Genomic DNA, 24,065 nt, shown 5'->3' on the forward strand with positions numbered 1-24,065 from the left:
AGGAAAGTGATATGAATAATGGAGAAGAATTAATCTGCTCATCCTAACAGGGACGGTGACCTTATTTTGTTTAAATCGCAAATTTCTCTGTTGATCTTCTGTTTGTTAAATGAGTATTAAAGCAGAGTAGTCTAGGGCCACAATTAAAGAAAGCACTGAAGCATGTGATTAATTGTAGGTGCATGTAAAGCATGTGTTCAAGTGCTGTCCCAAATAGGGATGGTTTCCTGAACTGGGGCTTACTTCTTCATCTCTTCCTTTAGGTTCTCATATTGCAGTGTCAATTTCAGAATGCTGCCTGCTGACAGATGTTACTGGACCAAACTTTACACACTCTAGGGAAAGTTCTTTGTATATCTCCTGGAGGTATCTACCATGGTACCTAGTCCCAGATTTCTATGAATTTAAAAATACTTTCTCTGGTGTCAGTGGGTATGATGGAGGATTTGTGCCCTATGTTGTGATAAAAATGTGTAAGATCCAATAGTTATTTAATTTTGAGATATAACCCATATGAAGGGCTAAGGGAAAGAGGGTGGTATTCTAATACCATTGGTAAATGATGGTCAGGGGAGATAGCTAGTAACACCCAAACAAGTGAAAGGACAATTGGAAACAATACTTTGAGAGTCTCTTAAATAGGCAAACCCCTTTTAAGGCAGAGTTACCAACATATGATCTTAATGTGATGCCTGAGCCTGACCTAACAGAGGAGGAGGTGAGAAGTGTGGTCCAGGAAATGAAGGCAAAGGGACCTCATGAAGTGATGGCAGACCTAGTGAAAGTCTTGCATGAGTGAGGCACAAAATGGATGAGCAGAGTGATCAAACCGGCACAAGAGAATTCCCGAAGACTGGTACCATCTATCCTGGTCCCAGTACATAAGAAGGGAAGTATCCATGAATGTAGAAACTTATTGAGCTATTAGCACATGGGAGGAAGATTGGAGGTTTACGCCAGGGGAAGACAGAATGCGCCCTCTTCCCCGCAGAGTTCAGCCACACATACATAGTGTCATTGACAAAGAGATGCCACCTGCAGAGGGACTGCAGTGCTCTGCCCTGATCACACCTCTCAACCTGCCAGGTCTCCCAGGGATGCAGCATGTGACAAAGACCATGAATGAGGGTGCAGTGACTGCATTTCGGAGGTAGATAACTTTCAGCCACAAAAGTGACGGGGACACCAGCTCTGTGTAGCCACACAGAATCCAGGGATTAAAATGAGGGGTTTTGTCTCAGTCCAAATTGCAAAGGAGAGGCAGAGTCCAGACTGCCAGCATCAAGTGGCACATGGGCTGTGCCATCCCCATGGGGTGGCTACCACCTTGGATCAGAGCAATGCATGCTGGGGCCCGCCATCTCCCCAGGGCTGGGGTGCAGCCGTGCATGCTGGGGCCCGCCATCTCCCCAGGGCTGGGGTGCAGCCGTGCATGCTGGGGCCTGTTGGCTGCCCCTTCTGCATGGCAGTGGGGGCTGCTACGACCCCCCCCCACGCCGGGGACCCACCCAGAGCCCCCGCTCACCCCAGCAGGGGCAGCCCGGGCTGAGCCCACCTGCGCGCAGCCCCACCGGCCGCGGCCCCTTTAAGAAGGCTCCGGGCAAAGGCCGATCCAGGCGAGACGGGCGTTGCAGCCGGCCACTTAGCGGCAGTCTTCCCCACCCAGGGGAGCCAATGAGAGCCGCGGGCGGGCCTGGAGCAGGCCCCTGGAGCCAATGAGAGCCGGGGGGCGGGGCTGGAGCAGCTGAGCCCAAAGGCCAGGTGGGTGCCGGAGCTCGTGGGGGCGGCGCTGGCCGGGGGGGTTCGCGGGGCGGCCCCTGCCTGGTGCCCCTGTCCGAGCGCGGCCGGCGCGCTTCGCCAGCCCGCGTAGGGATGGCCCTGCCTCGACGGGGGGCGAGGGGCCCGTGAAGGGCAGGGGCGCCCGGGGGACTGGGCCAAGCCGCTTCCCCGGCCCGCGGGGGGCTGAGAGCGGCGGGGGGCCCCGGGACGGGCCCCCGGGGTGGGGGGCCCCGGGGGCGGGGCGGGGCGGGGGGGGGGAGGTCCGGGAGCGGGAGGTCCGGGGGTGGGGGAGGGAGCCCCCGGAGCGGGGAGGGAGGTCCGGGAGCGGGGAGGGCGGGGAGGGAGATCCGGGGGGGGGAGGGAGCCCCCGGAGCGGGGAGGGCTGGGGGGAAGCCCCGGGAGCGGGAGGTCCGGGAGCGGAGCGGGGCGGGGGGGAGGAGCCCCGGGGGGAGGGAGGTCCGGGAGCGGGAGGTCCGGGGGTGGGGGAGGGGTCCGGGGGGGGGAGCCCCCGGAGCGGGGAGGGGTGGGGGGGGAGTCCCCGGAGCGGGGGGGGGGAGGTCCGGGAGCGGGGAGGGGTGGGGGGGAGCCCCCGGAGCGGGGAGGGAGGTCCGGGAGCGGGGAGGGGTGGGGGGGAGCCCCCGGAGCGGGGAGGGAGGTCCGGGAGCGGGAGGTCCGGGGGTGGGGAGGAAGGTCCGGGGGGAGGGAGGGGCGGGGGGAGCCCCGGGGGGGAGCCCCGGGAGCAGCGGCGGGGTGCGCAGAAGGACTCTGTGGAGGGGGATGGTTCCAAAGGGGCAGTCCCCCCATGGCGCCTGCTGAGCAGCTGTGTGACCTGCAGTGGCTTGGCAGAGGAGGGCGGGGGCATCCGTTGCTGCTCCCTGGGTTTCGGGGAGGCTGAAGGGTCCAGTCACCATATCGCTCTCACCGTGTTAGTGGTGAACTCCTGTTAAGTCTGGTGCTTGTGTCCTGCCATCTCTTTCTGTGGGTGGCTCCTGCTGGGAAGCGGGGCCTGAAAAGGCCAACTGCTGGAGGGGAGGATACCTGCGGGCTTGTTCGCTGGGCCAAGGCTCCTACGGGTGTTGCCCATTAGGGCTGGGCCCCGCACAGAGGCTTTGTGTCGCTCCCTCACTGAAACGCCTACTAGGGGAAAATGTGATTTCCTGCCCCATGCTGCGGTGTTGGGGCGTTGGGAAACGCTGTCACATAAATCCAGGCTGTTCTCCGAGCATCGTGGCGCTCACAGAATTAGGCTGCCTTCTGGTGCTTTTTTGTAGACTGGAGCGGCATGAGTCTCTGGATGGGCTCTCCCTGCGGGGTGCCAATCCATGATGCTCTTGGCTGGGGGCTTTACTCTGAATTCCCCCTTGGTGAGTGACTTGGGGCAGGGTGATGTGGGCAGGAGCCCAGGAAAGCGGGACTGGGTAGCTAGGGTCCTGCCTCTTAAAGGACTTGTACCTTGGCATGGTGACTACAACCTTTAACTTGGCTGTTATTTGCTAAGTGTCCCAGCTGGGTGCATGCGTTCCCTGTGGTGACCCAGCATGCTGCTGCAGCCCCTCTCATAGCTGGGCTGGCAGCCTGGGCTGGAGGGACTGGCAGTGAGAGAGGCAAAGCCCAGCAGGCAATGGGCTGGGGGTTGGGGGGCGAGGCAGTGGTTAAGGCAAGGATGAATTCACTCAGGCCATATGCAGCAGCAAAGTGTCTTGGGCCTGCCAGACCCCTGAGTCTCCCTGGCCAGTGACTGGTTAAGGGAAGCTCCTGGGCTTGTCCCAGTCGTGCCCGTCCTTTCAGGGCCCAGGGTTCTGGGAGCACACTCATCAGAGTGACAAGTGTGAACAGAAATATGTCCGTTACATTTAGAGGGAGTGTAACTTTACCTCCCATGTTGCATTGGGATCACAAGGAGCCTGGCCAGTAGTAAGGGCCTGAGAACCAGAAGGGGATGCTGACTGGGCTGGATTTATTTGTTTTTTATGGGCCTGATCTTCATTATTCTACTGTGGTAGCTCCCAGAGGGCCCCTTGTGCTGAGTGCTGCTCAGACTTGTAGTGTGAGATGGGCCTGTTATTTACACTGTAAAACTCTTCAGGCCAGGGACTAAGGATGGGAGACAATCAGGATTATTATCCCCCGTCTATCTAGCTACTCACCTGGTCCTCATCGCTATGGATCTGAGCATCTTTCCCAGTCCCAAAGAGAGAGAAAGGGAAACGAACTGTGGCAGTGGTGAAGAGAGAACTTTTATTTAAAACTCCCCAGTCTTTCCCTTTTGATAACTGGAGGGGGTGGGCATGACATTGAGGAGTAACTTCCTGAAATATGGCTCTTTTTTGGCCTGTGCACTTGCTGTAGAGCAGTGGTTTTCAAACTTTTTGTATTGGTGACCCCTTTCACACAGCAAGCCTCTGAGTATCACCCCTCCTTGTAAGTTAAAAACAGGGCCAGGGGCAATTTAATTTAATGGGGGCTCAGGGCTGTCAGCCCCATAAAACTGATAGCTCGTGACCTCCATGTAACTACCTTGTGACCCCCTGAGGGATCACACCCCCAGTTTGAGAACCCCTGCCGTAGTGGATACAAATGGCTAGATCCAGGCATTGCTGTTTGGCGCATGATGGTGCGTTAGCCAGGAGGCTGGAAGGACCCAGACGGGGAGAAGGATGCTCTCCAGCAAGCCTAGAGCTCTGAGCTGGTGGGCGGACCGTTCTGAGCGGTATCCATTATCACGTGTATTGCATTAGGGCCTCAGAGCTCACTCCACTGCTGGGGCCCCAAGGTGCTAGGCACTGTACTGTAGCTCTTGTCTGGGTGTTGGAGCTGCAGACTCTGTTAGCAGTCCCTCTATGGCCGCTGAACGTGGCCCCCACAGTTATTTGCCTCGATATCTCCAGTTCCAAGTGTAGGTCATAGGTCTTCTTTTGTGGTCCTGGGCTGGTGTCCAAGACCAGCCTTGGTTTCGCTTCTGTAATTAGCTGGCAGCAAGGCTGACACCTACTCCAGAGGAGAATGCTAAGGCAGCTGATCTCCATCAGCTGTCACCAGACCAGTCTCTTCCTGTTCTCTTACATGTTCATTGCCTGCTCGGCCCAGGCTGATGGGCACTCTGCTCTCCTCTATCCTCTGTGGAGCTGGGTTTGCGTTGTCTGACGCTAGCCAGAGTGTTCCTGTCCCGTCTGTGAGCTGGCTGCCCCAGTGCAGGGGGGTGCCTCGCCCTTCTCCTGCCCTGGCCGGGAGCTGATCTATTTGCGTGTTTGCTCTTAGCAGCCCGTAACTTTTCCTCAGCGAGCTACTTGTGGCTCTTTGTGTGTAATAAACAGCTTCCAGCAAATGGCGTTTGCTTGCAGACCGAGCTCTTGCTGTGAACAAGTTTCCCTTGTTGCTGGGAGTGCTCTCTGCCGTACCCAGAGCAGCGGTGGGCTCTGTGGTGGAGACACAAGGTTCCTGTTGTTTCTCTTTGAGGCCTTGGCTTGTCCTCCACCTTCTGAGTGTGAGGCCAGGCTGGGAAGCTGGGCTGACATAATCTGTCTGCCCTTGGACTCTTGGCGGCATCACTCGCTTGCCTCTTCCCAGGGATTATTTTGCAATACTTGTCTCTAAAGCAGCACAGTGTATGGGTGGCTCTGGTATCGGGTCCAGACATCCCCAAATGGGGGCTGGGTGGGGATTGCAGACTCTGCAAGAGTCTCCTCAAGCTTTCTTAATTTTTATTTTATTTTATTTTATTTAAAGATACCCTTGGAAAAGAGGAATGAAGCCCCTTGCCGAATGGGTGGCCTTCTGGAACTGTCCCCTTGACTGAAGACCAAGAGCCTGCCTGAGGGTACAGCCCAGCCTGTTCCTCCAGCGCTGGGGTAATCTCCACTGCCAGGTGTTTGTCAGCCAGGCCTTTCTAAAACCCTGGTGAGAGGCTCGCCTGCCGCCCATCTGGCTGTAGACTCTGTATCTAGGAAATATTTTCCCTCTGCCAGTTAGGCTCTTTGCTGCCTGTGAGCTTGATGGTTCCTAATTCCTCCCCATGCTGCGCCATGTTAGACTTCATTTCCCAGCAGAGCCCAGCTCGTAGGTCTTGCTATAAATGGAAACTAGTTAGGGAAACGTGTGGTTGCAGTGATCCTGGGATCGGCTTCAGATTAACTCTTCCATGCCGGGCTTCTGGCTTTGAGAGCCGGAGGAGAAGCCCTGCGAAGCTCATGGCAAAGACCAGAGGCCGCTGCAAGCTACAACATAGCCGGTCAATTTGCACCCAGAGTCCAGACAACAGCCTGGATGGGGGCTGGGGAGCAACGGGCAAACGTGCCCCACTGTGCTTCAGTGAGGGAGTAGCAATTTCAGGTGCTTTGGTTCTGTTCCATTTGCAGTCTCTCTCGCGGTAGCTCAGGGTCCTGGACCCTGGCTGTATCTGAGTGATCACTGTTTATCAGAGTGTGAGTGCTGACTTCCCCAAGGGCTGCTGGGCTGGGGGGAGGAGGGAGCTGGGTTCCAAGGCCCCATTTCAAGGTAGTTCTGGAATCTCAAACTACGGCTCTTCTAAACTCTCCCCCCTGCCTCCCGCCTCTCCCCGGGGAAAAAACCCCAAACAAAACATCCTCTTCTGTCTTTACTTCTTAGTTAGTTTGATCCTCACCTCTCTGCAATGGCTTCTGGAGGGGAGGGTCCAGCCGATGGCTCCCCTGACTGGGCTGACACCAGCATCGATCTCAGCTCACCGGGCCTCACCAAGGCCAGCGCCTCCATGCTGGACAGCGGGGAGGACTTTGAAGTCCTAGATGAGGATGACGACGATGACCTGAGTGAACTCCCCCCTCTGGAGGACATAGGGACGGGAAGGGCCCCACCAGCCAGAGATGACACCCAGATGCCTGGGTCAGAGCAAGCCCCGGAGGAGGTCTCCAACATGCCCCAGGCAGCTGAGGAGTGGCTTGATGTCTTGGGTAAGATCCTGTGTAGGAAGATGCCATGCTGTTTCCTGTTGTCACAAGCTCTTCCCCTTCTCCCTCCTCCCAGCGAGGGCAAACAGGCTGAAGTCAGGGCTCCTATGTGCCCCCCGCAGCAGCTCAGGAGATGCCATAGTGGTGTGGGAAAGGGGGCCCGAGGGTGTGGCAGATGCCTCGCTATGGAGCCTTTGGCCTCTGAGCCACCTGTCTGTGCCCAGGTCAGGTGTCAGCTATCATTGCAGTTTGTTTACAGCGTCTCCTGTGAGTCAGGGGTGTGTTCATTTGGGAGGGTCTTGGCCGAGCCCCCCGCGGCATGTAGGTTGTTGACTTGGATCGCTGCAGCATTCAGAGCATGCTAGTGCTTCCCAAGAAGAAGATGATCTGGGGACCATGGTGGCTAATCTGCTGAACGAGAGCACCCGCTGAGATGCTGGGGCCAAAAGGGCTAATGCCATCCTGGGAGACACAAACTGGGGGATGGCAAGTGGGCACAGAGGTTGTTACCGCTGCACTTGGCACCAGTGCGACCGCGGCTGGAATCCTGTGTCCAGCGGTGGTGCCCACAGTTCAAGAAGGATGTTGATACACTGGAGGGCTTTGAGAGAAAAGCCCCAAGGCTGTTGAAAGGATTCGATGACATGCCCCTCCAGGAGGGACTCAGGAGCTCAGTCTGTTCGTTGTGACAAAGAGAAGGTTAAGGGAAGACTTGGTCCGTCTGTAAGTCCCTACCTGGGAAACAGAGATCTGATGATGGGCTCTTCAGCATAGTCAACCAGTTGTGCTAATGTCGTCCCCTGAAGGGCTGGAAGTTGAAGCCAGACCAATTCAGACTGGAAATAAGATGTAAATTTTCAACAGTGAGAGTCATTAACTCATTTACCAAGGGGCGAGGTGGGTTTTTGTTCACTGGCGAATTTAAAATCAAGATTTGGATTTTTCCAAAGGATTCATAGATCCCAAGACCAGAAAGGCCCATTGTGATCATCTAGTCTGACCCCCTGCGAGCACAGGCTAGAGACCTGCCCCCCCTATAATCCCTAGAGCAGATCGGTTAGAGAAACATTCAGTCTTGATTTAGAAATGGCCAGTGATGGAGACGCCCCTGTGACCCTCGGTAAATTGTCCCAATGGTTAAATACAAAGAGCTGCCCTAGAATGAACAGGGGGCAGGTTTCTGGTCTGTGTTATCCGGGCGGTCAGACTAGCTGATCACAATGGTCCTTTCTGGTCTTAGAACCTACAAAATGCTGAGCGAGACGCAGCCCCTGCCCCAGAGAGGTAAGTGGCAGCTCTTCGGGGGATCCCCCAGCTAACGTCTCAGCAGAGAGTCCATGGAGTGTGAACCCTCACTCTTGTCTCTAGCCCCGTCCCTCCCTGGCAGGATAGCAGCAGGTTGGTGGTAGTTGCTGGGGGTGAGTTTGCTTTGTCCCGTTCTCCCTCCTCGGTGTCTGTATCCAGGAGCCTTTGTTCCCCAGGGCTGTGAATCCAGTGGCTCTTCAGGGCCACCACGCTCTTGTCAACATGAGCCATGGGAGCAGTGGCTGCGTGGCCAGCTCTGAGCCCGGCATCAGTCCCCTAGTGGGAATGTGCCAACTTGGCTGCCTCCCCACCCCCACCTCCTCTTTAAACCCAAGTGGACATCGACAGCATGAGCCAAGACAGCCTTTCTATCTCCCGCTGGGTGTGACGTGCTTCTGGCTCCCATCTCTCTCCCCAGGGAGTGGCTTACTCAAGAAGAAGACCCTGGTGCCAGGTCAAGGCGTGGAGAGCCGGCCGCGCAAAGGCCAGGATGTCACCGTCCGACTCAAGGTGATGCTGGAGGATGGCAGCGTGGTGGAGGACAATCCCAGCCTTTCCTTCACCCTGGGAGACTGCGACGTCATGCAGGTAGGTGCGAGGGGGCTGAGGCCTGTGTGCTCTGGAGCGAGAGGTGTTTGCGGTGGGGGAGGAGAAGAATCTCTGCACAGCAGCTGACCTGCCTGGTGGAGCCCAGCCTGTGTGCAAAGCCTGGTTCATGGACCTGGGAATGTTTGGGTGAGAGGGTCTGGTGTGGGTCAGATGGCTGCTTCCTCTGGTCCCGGTATCCTGCCTGCCCCGAGTGACTGCAGACACCTGGTGTCTCTTTCCCTTGTGATCTCCGTAATGCACCTGGCTAACTGAGGAATGCTGTATGTGGGGCAATGCGGGGGAGGAGGGGCCCAGGGAATTTCTTCTTTATCCTGACAGGTGGATTTGGCAGCTGGCTTTATTCTCTAAGAACTCGGGGAGAGAGTGAAGGTGGGGGAGGGAGTGCGTCCCCCTGGCGACCTACAGGAGGCATGTGAGTGCTTCCTTTGCCCACCTGGGAAGCGGGGCTCCCTTCCTCGCTCGAAGGCACCAGGTTGTGTTGACTGACTGATCCGGCACTCTGCGCCAAGCACTGTGGTTCAGAAGCAGAGCCCCAAGTCTGGGGCTATAGGCTGATGCCCTCTTGTCCTGCCCCTGCTCTGTTCCTGCATTGTGCCAGGCTCGCTCTGGTTTGCTTGGCAGCTGGCCTGCACTCTGAGCTGCTCCTGTGCTGGTTTAATGACCTGTCCAGCAGTACAGTCCCTTTGCCCGCACTACAGCAGCCCTCTGGGGAGGAGCCCAAGTCTGGCTGTGGGATTTGAATCCATGACCACCTGCTCCTGAGCAGAGAACGCCCTCCACTGACCTCCCTCTGAACTCTGGGTCCCTGCAGGCCCTAGACCTGTGTGCACAGCTGCTGGAAATGGGAGAAACTGCCTTGATCATGTCAGATCCCAAGTACTGCTTCGGCCTGCAGGGCAGGTGAGAGGGGTCCTGGGACCGTGCGGGGAGGCTGTGGGAGGCTAACCGCAGCAGGACCAAAGGGAGGGGGGAGGATCCTTGGAGAGGAGGCTTAGCCGGGATAGCCCCCTGGCCTGCAGCAGCGAGGCCGAAGGCTGGAGCCTCTGCCGTGGGGAGAGAGAGAGGAGGCGTTGGTCTCAGTGCGATTCCTCATCAACATGTCCCCAGCACAGTTCACCCCCTAGCCGCAGTCCCAGTAGATAAGCCCAGGCGTCAGTGGGCCCCATTGCCCCTCGGGGAAGGGTGGGATTTCTCCAGGGCAGGAATGAGGCATAGCTGGCAACAGGGTCTGTTCTGCTGCCCTCCCTGGTCTGGCTGCCTCTGTGTGTGTCAGTTGTTGGGCTGCCCCTTTCCCCAGCACTGAATCTGCATGGCTCCTTCGCAGCCGGTGGGTGTTTTGGGGGCAGTAGCTGGCGCCAGGTGGCTCTGCCGCAGAGCTATAGCGTTGCTGACCCCAGAGCCACCGCAGCCTCGGCTGGGCCCGTGCTTCCTCCTGGGAGAGGTGCCATCGCGTCTCCTCCATCATGTGAGCAGGAGCCCCGACATCCCGCCCCACGCAGCCCTCACCCTGGAAGTGCAGCTGCTGGCCGTGCAGGATGCTCCTGACCTGGAGCTCCTCCGGGGGAGAGAGAAAATCCAGCTGGCCAATCGCAAGCGGGAGCGCGGGAACTTCTACTACCAGCAGACGGACTACGTGCTGGCCATCAACTCGTACGACATCGCCCTGAAGACCATCAACTCCAGCTCCAAAGGTACCTGCCCTGCCTTGCCCTGGGGTCAGCCAGTCCTGCTCCTGCCTGCACAGCTGTTCTCTGGGGGCAGCAGGACTCTGGGAAGTGGAGTTACTGCATGTCTGAGGCGTCTCTGCCACCATGGTGCTCAGGGCTCAGCCCTCCTCGTCCTCGTGTGTGACGCTGGCCCCTCTGGGACACGCTGCTCTTCGAACAGCGTCTCCTCGCCTGAGCCAAGAAATCCCCCACCCGGGAGCTGGGTCTCCTGGCAGCCTGTGTCTCTCGGGAACTGTTGCCCTCTGAGATGTCTCCTTGCCTGGGGCCCTTCTGCAGTGTCGGGGGGAGATTTTTTTGGAAAGTTGCATTTGGTGGCTTTACAGCCTGCTTCCTTCATTGCACACCTGCTCTGCCCCCAGCATTCCCTGCGGGCAGCCATACCAGCACGGTTCTGAGAGCCTGGTCGCCACGGGCACCCTCTGTTGGTCTGTCCATGGCTGTGAGCCCCTTGGGGCAGAGGCTGGCTCCTCTCTGTCCTGCCCAGAGCCCAGCAGCAGTCTACTGGGGCTCCCCCAGGGATCACCCTCTCGGGCTGTTGGTGGCCCAGGTGAGGTCTAGACACCTCCATGGCTTGCGGGCTAGGGAAGTGGGTTCCCTGCAATGCAAACCGAAGGGAGCTGGAGCAGGGCTGGAAAGCAGTTGTACTGCGGGTGTAACTCGGCTCTGGGATCTCTGCAGTCCTCTTCAGCCCAGAGGAGGAGGCTGAGCTGCTGGAGGTGAAGGTGAAATGTCTCAACAACCTGGCAGCCTCTCAGCTCAAGCTGGACCATTATGAGGCTGCCCTGAGATCCTGCACCCAGGTCCTGGAGCACCAGCCAGAGAACATCAAGGCCCTCTTCCGCAAGGGGAAGGTAAGAGTGGGGCTCTGAGCTGTGCGAGGCCCCCTCCCCTTAGCAGCGGGAGTGTTGGATGGACCCTGGCCTCTTGCGGCCTGGGCGGGAGCGTGTCTGCTGGGGGCCAGCCAGGGGCCTCTCTGCTCAGCTTTGTGGCTTGTCTTCCAGGTGCTGGCGCAGCAAGGCGAGTACAGCGAGGCCATACCCTTCCTCAAAGCCGCTTTGAAGCTGGAGCCGTCAAACAAGGTAGGCTAGTGTGCTTGCTGCCGCCCTGCCGGCTGGGCTGCTGGCGCATTGGGCTTGGCTAGTGGGCTCCTCTTCCTGCTGGAGTGGAAGTGAGCGACCAGCTGAGAATTTACCTGCCGGAGCCGCCAGGCTCCTGGTCGTGTGGCATCACTTCACTGAGACTCTGGGTTCGTGTTGCCAGCCATCCCGGCGTGGGGAGGCCGATTGGCTGGCACCCTCGGGAGCAGGTCAGCGCTGCTCTGCTGGCCCGTGCAAGGCATTCAGTGTCTCCTGTGGGCTCAGATTGCTATGGTACCATGTGGTGTGTGTTCACACTGCATAGTGTAGGGACTGAACCCGCTCTGGTTATGCATGGGAAAATGGATCTACTGGGTCTCTGCTTTTTCCCCTTCCTCCTTTGCCCCCAGGGTCGAGGCCCATGGCAGGCAGGTGCCCCTCCAGCCCAATCCTTTGTTAAAAATACCCTCTACATTTTGATGATCCCAGCCCAGCAGCTTCCAGCGTCTTGGGCCATCATTGTAGGAGGTGGGGTGGAAATCAAGCCCTGGCTCCTTGCTTGGCAGTTCAGAGCATGACTGACTCTGCTCTGGGAGCAGCCCCAAAGAGCTGGACTCCAGTTAAGCGCATGGGCCGAGATGAGCTCTGGGTGGGGAATTTCCTGCCCGTTAATGCCCTGCTGCAGGAGTGGAAGCCCTGAGGCAGCCAGGAAATACCCAGGATGGCAGTGAGGATCGTGGGCCGGGGGCAGAATACACAAATCCTTCATGCGTCTGGGCAGAGTAGGGCTTTGCTCTGGGGACAAGCTCTCCCTGTCTGTCAGCGAGTGCCCCTGACTATGAAAAGGCATCTCAGTGGGCATTTCATTGCAGTGGTGTTAAACTTTATATCCCTGTCGCACCTAATGGTCACAGATAGGATGGGCTCATTGTGCTAGAGGCTGTACAGACTTAGTGAATGACGGTCCCTGCCCCAAAGAGCCTACAGTGTAAAAGGGAGCATCTCTGCTAGGAAGAGAGGTGGTGGTAACTCCCCCTTCTCCTCATCCAGGCAAGTCCAAAAAGGATTTGGCTTCCTTGCAGGTCAGGCGCCACCTGGTTTGATTTCTAGCTAGGCCCATCAGATGGACTGGCTGGATGGTCAGCCTGTCTCTCTGACCTTACCGCACCCTGTGATTGCTGGCCATGTAGCAGAATTCCTTAGTATGAATGGCGTCAAAGCCGTGCCGGGGCTGATGGAGATGGAAGGGAGAGCCTAAGGTTTAACTTGTGTGAAAGCAGCAAATTGCCTTGTTTCCGTAGGGTGTTACTGGGTTTGCGTTCGCTTGAGGGAAGAACGCGCCTTTTCTTCATAGGGACGAGGCCAAAGACGAGCTGGCCCAGTTGGGGGCTGGGATAGCCAGTATGATGGCATGCGAGAGATGTGGTCAGCCACAATCCCAGCTCTCCCCGAAGCATCTTGTGCGCATCAGGAATGTCAACAGGGGCTGCTTGTCCAGCAGAGACCTGGCCACTCCTTTGGGCTGTCAGAGTTCCCAGGAGCAAAGGCTCAGGGGTCTGGAGGGCAGTGGTGTTAACTAACTCACAACTCTACATAGGACTTGTTTTTCATGAGCTGCAGAACATAGCTTCACTTGCTCTGTGGCTTAGAGGAGTCTGAACATGACCCGTGGTCCGTCTAGCCCAGTGTCCTGTCTTCCCACAGTGGTCAGTGCCAGGTGCCCTAGAGGGAATGAACAGAACAGGGCGATTATCGAGTGACCCATCCCCTGTTGTCCAGTCCCAGCCTCTGACAGTCAGAACTTTAGGGTAACCCAGTGCCCAGGGTTGCATAGCCAGTGAGGTACCTGACCTCCAGGAACTTGGCTAATTTGTTTTTAGCTTTTGCCCTTCACAACATCACCTGGCAACGAGTTCCCCAGGGTGACTGCGCGTTGTGTGAAGAAATACTTACTTCTGTTTGTTTTAAACCTGCTGCCTATTAATTTCATTGGGTGACCCCTGGTTCTTGTTATGTGAAGGGTAAATAACGCTTTCTTGTTCACTTGCTTCACCCCGTCACGATTTTATCGACCTCTCTCATGTTCTCCCCCACTCCTTAGTTGTCTCTTTTCCCATCTGAACAGTCCCAGCCTTTTGAATCTCTCCTCACACGGAAACTGTTCCATCCCCTCATCAGCTAATTTAGACCCCATCATTTGTATGAACAGCTGGGATTATTTTCCAATGTGCATTACTTCGCATTTATTAACAATAAATTTCATCTGCCATTTTGTTGCCCAGTCACCCAGTTTTGTGAGATCCCTTCGTAGCTCTTCGGAGTCAGCTTTCAACTTAACTGTCTTGAGTAATTTTGTATCCTCTGCAAACTTTGCCACCTTTTCCCGGATCATTTATGAATATGCTGAATAGGCCTGGTCCCAGTACAGATGCCTGGAGGACTCTGCTATTTATCTCGCTCCATTCTGAAAACTGACCATTTATTCCTACCCTTGGTTTCCTGACTTTTAACCTGTTACCAATCCATGAGGGGACCTTCCCTCTTACCACATGACAGCTTACTTTGCTTAAGAGCCTTTGGTGAGGAACCTTGTCAAAGGCTTTTGGAAAGCCCAAGTAGTCTGTATCTACTGGATCACCCTTCTCCACATGCTTATGGTGACCCCCTTAAAGAATTCTAGTAGATTAGTGAGACATGATTTCCCTTTACAAAAGCCATGTTGACTCTCCCCCAACAAATCATGTTCATCTGTGTCTGATCATTCAGTTCCCCAGAGTTGTTAGTCAGGCGCCTTTCATCAGGTGCAAGCCAAGCACACAGCAATATTGAGCATTTCTCTTCCCACCCCCTGTGTGGAGGTTCCAGATTCTAACTCTTCAAATAGGGTTGGTGAAAAGGCAGTGCTGGCTAATTCCTGCCCCCACAGGGGCAGGTTTTGCTCTGGAGATGTCCTGCTACACAGCAAGGGACTGCACCCAGGAATTCCTCATGGGCTCACAACTCCCATGAAAGCCATTGGACGTGATGCCCTCCTAACAGAACCGACCTGGCAGACAGCCTGTGGGGTTATGACAAGCAGCAATCACTGGGCTAACTTGTTGCATTTCACTCTCAAAAGCATCTTAAAAATACACTGTCCAGAATCCAATCTTCTCTCTGGTGCCCCTGGTTTTTATTACTTTGGAAATGGTCGGATTAAATTTGGCCCCAAAGGCTGGTTTTGGAAAGGCTCCTCTTTCCAGAGCCTAAATCTCTTTCCATGAAAAGCACAAACTGGAAATTCTGCATCGCTTGTAAAGGAAGAGCCTTTCCCCTGCAGTGCTTGGCTAGCGTACAGGAACCCAAGGCGTGAAGGCCCTGACTTCTCATTGCTCCAAACAAGAGAGGAGTCATGGGGAGAGCCCATCAGTGGGGAACAGCAAACTTGGATCCTTTAAATTAGCTGAGTCTTAGAAACACCCAGGATAAATAACAGAAGTCAAGGAACTTGGCTCCTTTAGGTAACTTCACCATGCCCATATGCCTTTACAAAGACGCTTCGTGGGATTCCCACTGTGTAGAGACAAGTATCCAGCTTCCCCCAGCAGAGGGCGCAGTTCCACTGCACAAGGGGCAAAGGCTTGAAGCTGAGTCTTTCCAGGCCCTGGGTTCGCGTCCTGTCCGCACTCAGCTCTGTTTTGGTTCCTCTGATGTGGGCTTTGAGAGCTGGCTCGTGGCTGCTAGGAATCCTCAGCCAGTGGGGGCGGGGGCTAGTACTGCTGTATCCCAGAGAGTGGGGCTGAGACAGTGACATCTCGCTGCCCAAGGTGCTGGGAAAATGCCCCTAAATGGATCTCGAACCTGTCTTGTATGGACCTAGCTCTATTCTAAGAGGGTAGGACTGCAGGGACTAGCCTGCAGGGAGCTCAGTTCCAGGCTGCGCAGGGACTAGCCTGCACCTCTTGTGAAACCTCGAGGCTTCCCAGTGGCTGTGAAATCAGCATACAGCACCACTTCCTGTGAGGTGGCCTTTGGCTCCTCACCCAGCTAACGTCCCTTTCCGACGGGCCCTGTTACCTGATGAGCAGAGGTGGGCTCAGCTTCCAGGAAGGATGGAATCTGATGTTAGTTACATCTCTGCAGAGCTGTTGGGGGAGGTTTCTAGTGTGTGTCTTTCCCCTCCCGCCCATCTCGCTCCTCCCTTCACTCCCGCTTCCCCATAAAGCCCTATGCTGTAGTGCACCTCCTCTGGCTGAGGTGGGCTGGCCTCTGCTCCGCTCCCGCTTGATGCTGATCTACGTGTCTCCTAGACATGTTTATGCCAAGCCTGGGCAACTTTCCCCTCCTCCCAAGCCGACCAGCCGTGAGACCAGCCCTCTCGTGGCTGGGGGCACAGAGACTAGTGGGACCTGGGAGCAGGGTTGGGGTTGGCTCTGGTGTCCTGGAAGCTTTACCCAACACACGCTCAAGCTTTCTGGGCCAGGCATCTCTTCCCCCCTCGGGCCAAGGGCTGGGCAATGATCTTGTGAGTGCCTCAGGTTGGAGACCGCAGATGGTCTAAGGGATTCCCAGGCTCTGACCCCAAGGGCTACCTGGGTATCTTGCCTCGGGGCCTGTTCCAAACTCGCACATGACCCAGGGTGGCGGGTCTGCATTCAACTTTGCTCATTGCTCCAGTGCCCTTGCAATCCCTTCCCGGCTGGCTGTGCCGGCTCTGGAAGCCTGCAGGGAAGGAATGTGGGGGGCAGCTGCATCAGGGGATGTGGGGTTTTCTGGTATGCCCTTCCTTCCTTCCTTTTGGGCCAGGGCAGTGGTTCTGCTGCTGTGTCCGCACTGGCCCCACGCCAGTCACGAGGCTCCCGGGGATCTGGGGAGCAGCCTGCTTGTGTGCAGCGCTCCTGGACGCTTGACTGGTGCAGGAAAGGCTCCCTGCTGTGGGAGCTGGCAGGGTGCTGCGGCTCTGGGAGCTGCCCTGTTACTCTCTGGGTTATGGAGGGTCACGCCACTGACTCTAGCCCATTCAACCCTGCCTTTGGGAAGAATGAAGCCAGTTGGGTGTTGAGCCACTTGCCTCCACGGCTACTCGCTCACCACGTCCGCCTCTGCGGGGGAAGGTACATCAGGCCGTCGGTCCAGGACGCCAACCTGGCTAGGCCGCCGTGCCCAGCACCTGCCGGGAATGCAGGCCCAAGCATGACCGTCACAGCTGTGGTGCTGGCTGCAGCTCTACCTTGGAAGAGGCTGGAAGCCCCAGGACCTGCTTTGCCCGGGACCCTCCTGTTGTCCTGCCCTTGCTGGAGTTCCCCCCTCTGCTGGGGACATCCCTGCCCTGACCAGCAGCCCCAGCCAGGCATGGCAAGCAGCCCTTTCCTGGCATGCTGAGGAACCATCCCCAATGGTTGTGATGGGCCTGTTGCGGCTGATGGCCTGAGGCTGAGCCATGTGCTCCTGGAGGGATCTGGTTTGGTGGCAGGGGTGTGGGGGGAATTGTAACAGGACTTTGCTGTGGTCCCATTGCCCCAGGGTGGGGCTCTGGGAGACCAGCCGCAGGGCTTCGTTACCTACCACTAGGGTGCATCTCACCCGCTACAGGGCTGGAGCAAATACAAGGCCCTGTCGCCCCCTCGTGAGGCTCTCAAAGGTGGGGAACTGAGACACGGAAGCCCAGCAGGGTAGAGCCCGGCTCCAAGGGGCTGCTGGCTCTGTGTCTTTGCAGGGCTGTCGTGTTGCTCTTTCCTCTCTGCCCTGTCTGTGCTGGGAGCTGGCTGGAGGCGGGAAGTGGGGCTGCTTCTCAGGTATGCCTGGCTGTCTCACTCCCAGACTATCCATGCGGAGCTCTCCAAGTTGGTGAAGAAACATGCGGAGCAGAAGAATGTGGAGACCGCGATGTACAGGAAGATGCTGGGGAACCCCAGCACGAGCAGCACCCCTGCAACATGCAAAGCCAAGTCGCCCCGGGTGAGTGGTGGGGAATGCAGGGGTGGGCAGGGGCCCGGGAAAGCAGCGACAATGTGCTGAGGGGGCGCTGAGATGGCTCATGCTTCCGGAGTGGTTCCATGCTTGCTGTTGGTCTCAGCAAGGGAGCAGCCAGCTGCCTGTGCCCGCGTGTGCTGGGCTGTGGGTCGCCTCCTCTCCTAGCACTAGGAAGCCTGCTGGGGCTCTCCTGGCCAGCACAGAGCCAGCACGTGCCAGGGAAAGGCCTCTGTGTGCCAGGCTCTGAGCAGAATCTGGAGCTGCCAGCTGGAGGGATCCGTGGTGGAGAGGGTAGAGATGCCTGCTTGCTGTGGCTGGCAGGCCACGGGTGGGGCTGAGACATGGCTCCTGATCCGGCAGCCTAGAGAGCTGCAATGCCATTTGTCCACCTGATGGCATCACCCCTGGCCAGGTAGAGGGCTGCCACTCAGGCCCTGCTGTGCTCAAATGCTCCTGGGGCAGGGAACCTCCCTGCACCCCAACATGGGATGGGGGTTCCTGACCCCCTTCCCCCACCACGTGGCAGGCACAGGACTGATTCCTCATGCTGCTTTCTGGCCTCAGGGCCAGCAGGGTTCTAATGAATCCGCTGTCAAGGGTGGCCTGCCCCTGGAGCACCCTCGGCTGGCTCTGCCGGGTCCCTTGGGCTCTCCTCTAATGTTCCTGGGCTCTTTCCTTCCCCTCCAGGCTATTCCCTGGAAGTGGCTCTTTGGTGCAACAGCTGTAGCGCTTGGTGGCGTGGCCTTGTCTGTTGTCATAGCCGCAAGGAACTAGTGTCCTCTGGGGAGAGGCCCAAGGAGCTGGGCCGCGCCCCAGTCTGCCCCACCAGCTGCCCCGGCACCTCCGGACCTGCACCAGCGCGGACTGTCTGATTTCCTCCCACCAGAGAGGAGCCGGAGCTCTGTGCATCGCTCCCCTCCCCGTTACCCACTGATTGTCTATCACAGAAACAACTTTCTCTGCCAGAGGGGCCTGGCACCCCAGCGCGTGAGATCAGCAGTTGCAGCAGCCCCTTTGCAGCAGGATGGGGCATGGCTGCAGGGCTGGCAGGCCAGGTGGAGATGCCCAGAGTGGGCGAGCCCTGTGTGTGTGGGATGAAGAGCCTGGCATTTCCATGCATTGACCGCTGGTCCCTCATCCTCCTGCCCTGGCAGAACCTGCGACCTGGCACCAGAACAGTTAGTGCACCGCTGGCACCATCTGCCCCCTTCTGATGGTCAGGCAGGAAGGGGCTCCCCTAAGAACCAGTCTAGGTTAAGGGATGCAGCTGTTTCTGGAGGAGGGTAGAGCAGGCAGGGCTTGTGTGGCCATGACTCTGGTTCTGCAGGGTCAGGGCCCATGGCAGTGGCTGCTCTCCATGCAGCTGTGGGGGAGGGCATGCAATCAGCACCCCATCCCCTAGGTACTGGGAGCCCGTGGGTGCCATTGTGAAATGAGCTTGGCTTGCCACAGTACCACAACCTCAGCTGCCTCTTGCAGCAAAGCTAGCGAGGGCTGGCTTAGAACCCTCTGTTTTCCTGTTGTAAAAGCTTCTCGTGCCACTGCAGCCACCATGCGCTGTGCCAGGTTTCCCTGGGTGATGGAGGTGGCGCCTTGGCCCTGTCCCTGGATCCCCGAGCAGTGGGGCCGGCCAGCAGAGCACAGCCCCTCCAGCAGACGATGTGGGGGCTCTCTAAGAGAGCACCCTGCCCCTCAGCATTCATGCACATACTTGCCAAGCACCATGTGGCAGGAACGGTGCAGGGGTGAAATGTCTGCGTGTCTCGTGTCCATTTCATCCCTCTGTCTCCTAGGGGTTTGGTCTCTGCAGTCCCCCTAGGGAGGGTATTTCCCCATGGCCTGTAGCTCTGTCCAGCCCCGTTCCTCTGCCTCCCTCCCCATTGTGCAGCAGGGCCCATGTCTTGTGTGTGTCTACACTGTCCTACCAGCTGTGCGGCTATGGAGTCAAAGTACTATTCTCTCTCTTCTCCCACCCCCCCATCAACTGTGAAAATCCCCAATAAAAGGACAAGTCTCAATTGCATCTTTTCCAGAGCTGGGCCTCTTCCTTGCCAGACAAGGGCCAGGTGTGGGGGCTCTTGTGCTCCTTGGGCTGATACCTTGAGCTGGGGTGCACTGCTGTCTGTCTTGGCCCTTGAGGGCTGCAAAGAACATCAAAAGAATTTCCCCGGTAGGTAACCGAGGTCCCGGGAGCAGCACCCCGACCTCCAGCGCACCCTATTCTTCACTGGCTGGAGATCTGCCTTGGGCCAGCACCGAGAGACAGTCCAGGCAGCGAGAAAGTGATTCTGAGCAGTGGTGGCTGATGAGGGGCAGGGTGGTTTCCTGGCTTCCTGGCTTCCCTGGACAGCTGGCTGGGCGCTGAGCAGCATTGTGAGCACCCCCCCAGGCCTGTGAGCTGGCCCCTCGGAGGCAGGGGGAGCGGTCTGCGCTGCCCGGGCTGTTGCTCAAGTTGCAATGAGGGGCTGAAGCTATGTTTACTCTTGCTGCTGCTGAAGGTGTGGGACAGGCAGGGACAGCGCTGCTCAGCCCGGAGGTGGGGAAGCATTTGGCAGAGAACTAGCCACTGTGTGTTTGGGGGGGGGACAGGAACCTTCTCCAGCACCAAGGCCCTTTCAGTCAAGGGGCAGGGGCAGGCTGCCCTTCCCAGGAGACGCCTTCGGGGTGCCGGGGAGAATGGCCAGTTGCACCTACGGTCGGAGCTGCTGGTTGAGTTGTGGGCCCACACCTCTGAGAGCAGGACGTGTCCAGCACCTCACAGCTTCTGCAGCTGGGGGAACCATGCCTTGGGCCCTACGCAGGTGGCCCCGGACACTTCTCCATCCTTGCCCTCTAGAAGGGGTTTCGGATTTGCTGTCACACTCTTGCACCTGCCCCTCTATTTACCCTCTGGCTCTCGGCTGCTGTGCAAGGAGACCAAGTCCACCTGCAGGCCAGGTTGCTGGGCAGTGGAGCCACAATCCACCCCAGCCTCAGTCTGCCCAGGGGCATCTGTGCCCTGCGGTACACAGAGCAGAGCTTTGTCTCCGGCCAGGTGCCTCTGCAGCCCTGCACTGTTTCCTCTGGGGGTCCTCTCCCGTCAGGTGGGACCATGGGGAGTGCTACATGGGCCATGCCTGTTAGGGGAGCTGCTGAGTGAGTTTCCCCCCCCAGCACCCCTGAAAGCCTCTCCACAGCTGGCAGCCCTACTTGGGTGTCTGCTGCGAGGCAGGCAGAGCGCACTGCAGTGGGAACAGGCAGGGGAGTCAGGGTTGGGCTCTTCCTTTGCTTGCTGCTTTCTGAGCTGCTGGGCTGTTACCTGCACCCCTGACCAAACTTTTCTCTGGACCTGTGGGAACTGGACCCTTCCTTGGTGTTCTTAATGAAAGCAGCTGGGCCTCTCCTCGGGGACTCCAGCAGCTGGCAGGAGACGTGCCATGAGAGTTGGCAGCTTGGAGCTCAGTCGGATCCTGGTCCTTTCTCCACTGCCGGCGGGAGACCGTCAGCCACAGAAACCAAAGGTGTTCTCGGTGGGCCCAAACCTGCTGACGGGTCTAGAGAAACAGATGTTCTTAGGGCTGCTCCACCCCAGCGAGCGTGAGCAGGGTGGGGAATTAGGGGGGTTCCTTCAGCTGGGCCTGAGGCTGCCCCCAGGCACTGGCTCCCCTGTGGCTGAAATACTGCAGATGCCGGAGCTCTCTGCCATAGGTCAGAACACTGGGCGCCAAGTGGCTGCTGCTCCACTTTAATAAACACGGTGCCAGCTGGTGGGCAGAGGGGACAAGCCCAGGCTTTCCCTTCCCGGCCAGGGGGAAGCTGGGAGGAGCCGGAAAATAAAGTTCTCAAGAAAACAGCCTCAATCTCCCCGTTCAACCAAGGTTTGTGACCTGCCCCTGCAGCCATGGGCTGCGGGAGATTGCCACAAGGGTGGGAAGCGCATCCCAGGCCCCTGGAGCGACTCCTACATCTGTGAGTAGCTGAACCTGGGTTCTAAAAACCAGCCTAGTACGGGTTAGCTGGGATCTGAGCCGGATGCTCGGTTCCCACCTGTTGGCTGTGAATGCAGCTGGGGCAGGAGAAGGGCGAGAACTAAGCCTCAGAGCCCATGCGTGTCTGGGGCAGTGGCTAGGGCATCTGCACACTAAAGTGATGCTGTACAAGAGACGTGGCAACACCTGAAAGAAAGGGGTAGAAACCCCTCCCCCCATACTTGGCTGCTGGCTCTTTGAGAGGCTGTGATTACAGTTTTGATGCCCTCCAAAGGTCCATCTACACTGCAGTTGGACCCGTGCAACTGGCCTGTGCCAGCTGACTTGGGCTCACAGTGTTCAGGCTAAGGGGCAGTTTAATAGTGGTGCAGAGATTTTGAGCTCTGGGACCCTCCCCCTTTGCAGGGGCCTAAAACCTGGGCTCCAGCCCAAGCCCAGATGTCTACACCACTATTAAACAGCCCCTTAGCCCAAGCCCCATGAGCCCAAGCGAGCTGGCACAGGCCAGCCGGGGGTTTTTAATTGCAGTGTAGACAGACCCCAGGATGCCCTGCTCAGGATACTGCGGCTGATTCCTGGGGCTGGAGCTATTTTTAGTTGCTCGGGAGACAAACTGGATCCTGCTTTCTAGTGAAGGCAGAGAACCCATCTCGCTGGTGGCAGCCCAAGCAGACCCAGGGACGTGGCTTGGCTGGTCTGCCATTGCTGATGTTGTTCAGTAACCTCGCAGGAGCTCTGGAAGGTGCAGACGCACACACAGGTAATTCTAATCCCCTTGCTCAGGGACAGACGGGCTGTCCCTGAGGCTGCTGCCCGGCATTGCCCGTGCTGCATTTCACACAGCAAGATGTGACACTAAACCAAACTGCAGCATTTCCTCGGGGGAGAGGAGCCTCCTATCTGCCCGCTGACCCCGCAGCGGAGCGGGAGCTCAGACCCAGCTGGGGGGGTCCTGGGGCTGCTCATTCCCTCCAGCACAGCAGGTGCAGCCTGGCTTACTGGCTAGCCCCTTTGCATTTTGAGGAACTGCTTCTCTAACACCACAAGTACTAGAAATGGCACAACGAGCTTTCCTGTCGAGGGCTGGGGGGCTGGGGAGCCCCAGCGTCCTCCAGCCTCGGAGCGGTTCCCTGCAGTAGCCCTAAGACTAGCTGGCAACGGAAGCTGAGTGGGGTAGGGTGGAGCAATGAGGAGCAGCTGCCAGGAACTATGGACACCCCCCCAGTTTCACTTCGCTCCTAGGCAAGGGAGGAACAAACCTCCCGCAAGCGGACAAAGGAAGCGGGGCCAACTCATGAGCAAGAGGGACCCACGGCCGGCACTGTACCAGCTGTTCCACTGGACATTGTGCTCGCCACAACCCCCGCTGCTTAGTCACAGGTGCTTGCGGCTTTGACACGTCACTGCTAGCAGCATGTCCTTCAGCTACTCACAGGGCCGAGCCGGCTAACAAAGCCCGTGCTGCACCAGCCGTCGCCCGAGGATAACTGTCCTTCCTTTTGCCAGGCCTGTGTAGACGAGGCCTGCAGCGCAGAGAGCGTCCCGCGGGCTTGGCTAGTGGCGGGAGTGGACCATGATCTGCTTACAGCTGGGCAGCTTTCTAGGCAGCCGCTTGGCTTGGCTTGGCGTGCACAAGCTCAATCCCTACAACCCATGTGGGCTACACTGCGTGTGTACCAGTAGTGAGCGGGGTAAGTGTGTGTTACCAACACAACCCCTCACATGGATGCCGTTAAACTGGAATAAAAGTTCCATACGGGGGGACAGTGTATTCCCCTTCCCATACTGGGTTAAGATGTACTGCGTTTATACCAGCGTAACTGCCATCAGGAGTGGTGGCACCTAGTGCTTTAACCACATGGGCGGCCATGTAATTAAAGGGGTTCAAGCCTTAACCTGCCTGAAGAGTCCACACAGGAAAGCCCACTTTGCCCAAGCGTCCATTCCCCCCGCCCCAGCCTGGCTCAATTGTCCGGGGCTGGCAGGCTACAAAGTGCAGGGCTGGTGTGTTGGGGCTCAAGCCTAGACCTTGAGGCCCTTCCCCTTGCAGGATGCCAGCACCCCAACTCCAGCCTGAGCCCCAACTCTGAACCCCTCCCCCACACGGATGCACCCCCACTCCAGCCTGAGCCCCAACTCTGAGCCCCTCCCCCACACGGGTGCACCCTCACTCCAGCCTGAGCCCCAACTCTGAACCCCTCCCCCACAGGGGTGCACCCCCACTCCAGCCTGAGCCCCAACTCTGAGCCCCTCCCCCACACGGGTGCACCCCCACTCCAGCCTGAGCCCCAACTCTGAGCCCCTCCCCCACACAGGTGCACCCCCACTCCAGCCTGAGCCCTCTGAGCCCCTCCCCCACACGGGTGCACCCCCACTCCAGCCTGAGCCCCAACTCTGAACCCCTCCCCCACAGGGGTGCACCCCCACTCCAGCCTGAGCCCCAACTCTGAGCCCCTCCCCCACACGGGTGCACCCCCACTCCAGCCTGAGCCCCAACTCTGAGCCCCTCCCCCACACGGGTGCACCCCCACTCCAGCCTGAGCCCCAACTCTGAACCCCTCCCCCACAGGGGTGCACCCCCACTCCAGCCTGAGCCCCAACTCTGAACCCCTCCCCCACAGGGGTGCACCCCCACTCCAGCCTGAGCCCCAACTCTGAGCCCCTCCCCCACAGGGGTGCACCCCCACTCCAGCCTGACCCCCAACTCTGAGCCCCTCCCCCACA

General features: G+C 58.0%; 2 protein-coding genes across 7 annotated transcripts in view; one reads left to right on the forward strand and one right to left on the reverse strand.

Annotated features, from left to right (window-relative positions):
* Positions 1-24,065, reverse strand: part of UBA52 (ubiquitin A-52 residue ribosomal protein fusion product 1) — a 42,188-nt gene that overhangs the window by 18,038 nt on the left and 85 nt on the right. The gene's annotated exons all lie outside the window — the stretch shown is intronic.
* Positions 1,673-19,396, forward strand: FKBP8 (FKBP prolyl isomerase 8). Of its 6 annotated transcripts, none has more exons than XM_073323829.1 (10): positions 1,673-1,761; positions 5,506-5,676; positions 6,385-6,707; positions 8,428-8,597; positions 9,430-9,518; positions 10,092-10,309; positions 11,024-11,196; positions 11,347-11,424; positions 17,221-17,358; positions 18,061-19,396. In XM_073323829.1, the coding sequence occupies exons 3-10, from the start codon at positions 6,410-6,412 to the stop codon at positions 18,145-18,147; spliced, it is 1,251 nt and encodes a 416-aa protein (XP_073179930.1). In that variant the 5' UTR covers positions 1,673-1,761; positions 5,506-5,676; positions 6,385-6,409; the 3' UTR covers positions 18,148-19,396. The 6 variants fall into 6 exon arrangements, with proteins under 6 accessions (XP_073179930.1, XP_073179929.1, XP_073179933.1 ...); XM_073323828.1 differs by lacking the exon at positions 1,673-1,761 and adding an exon at positions 1,770-1,866; XM_073323832.1 differs by lacking the exon at positions 1,673-1,761 and adding an exon at positions 1,770-1,866 and having other exon boundaries at positions 5,506-5,644.

Source organism: Lepidochelys kempii, chromosome 25 (genome assembly GCF_965140265.1).
Source record: "Lepidochelys kempii isolate rLepKem1 chromosome 25, rLepKem1.hap2, whole genome shotgun sequence".
Lineage (NCBI taxonomy): Eukaryota > Metazoa > Chordata > Testudines > Cheloniidae > Lepidochelys > Lepidochelys kempii.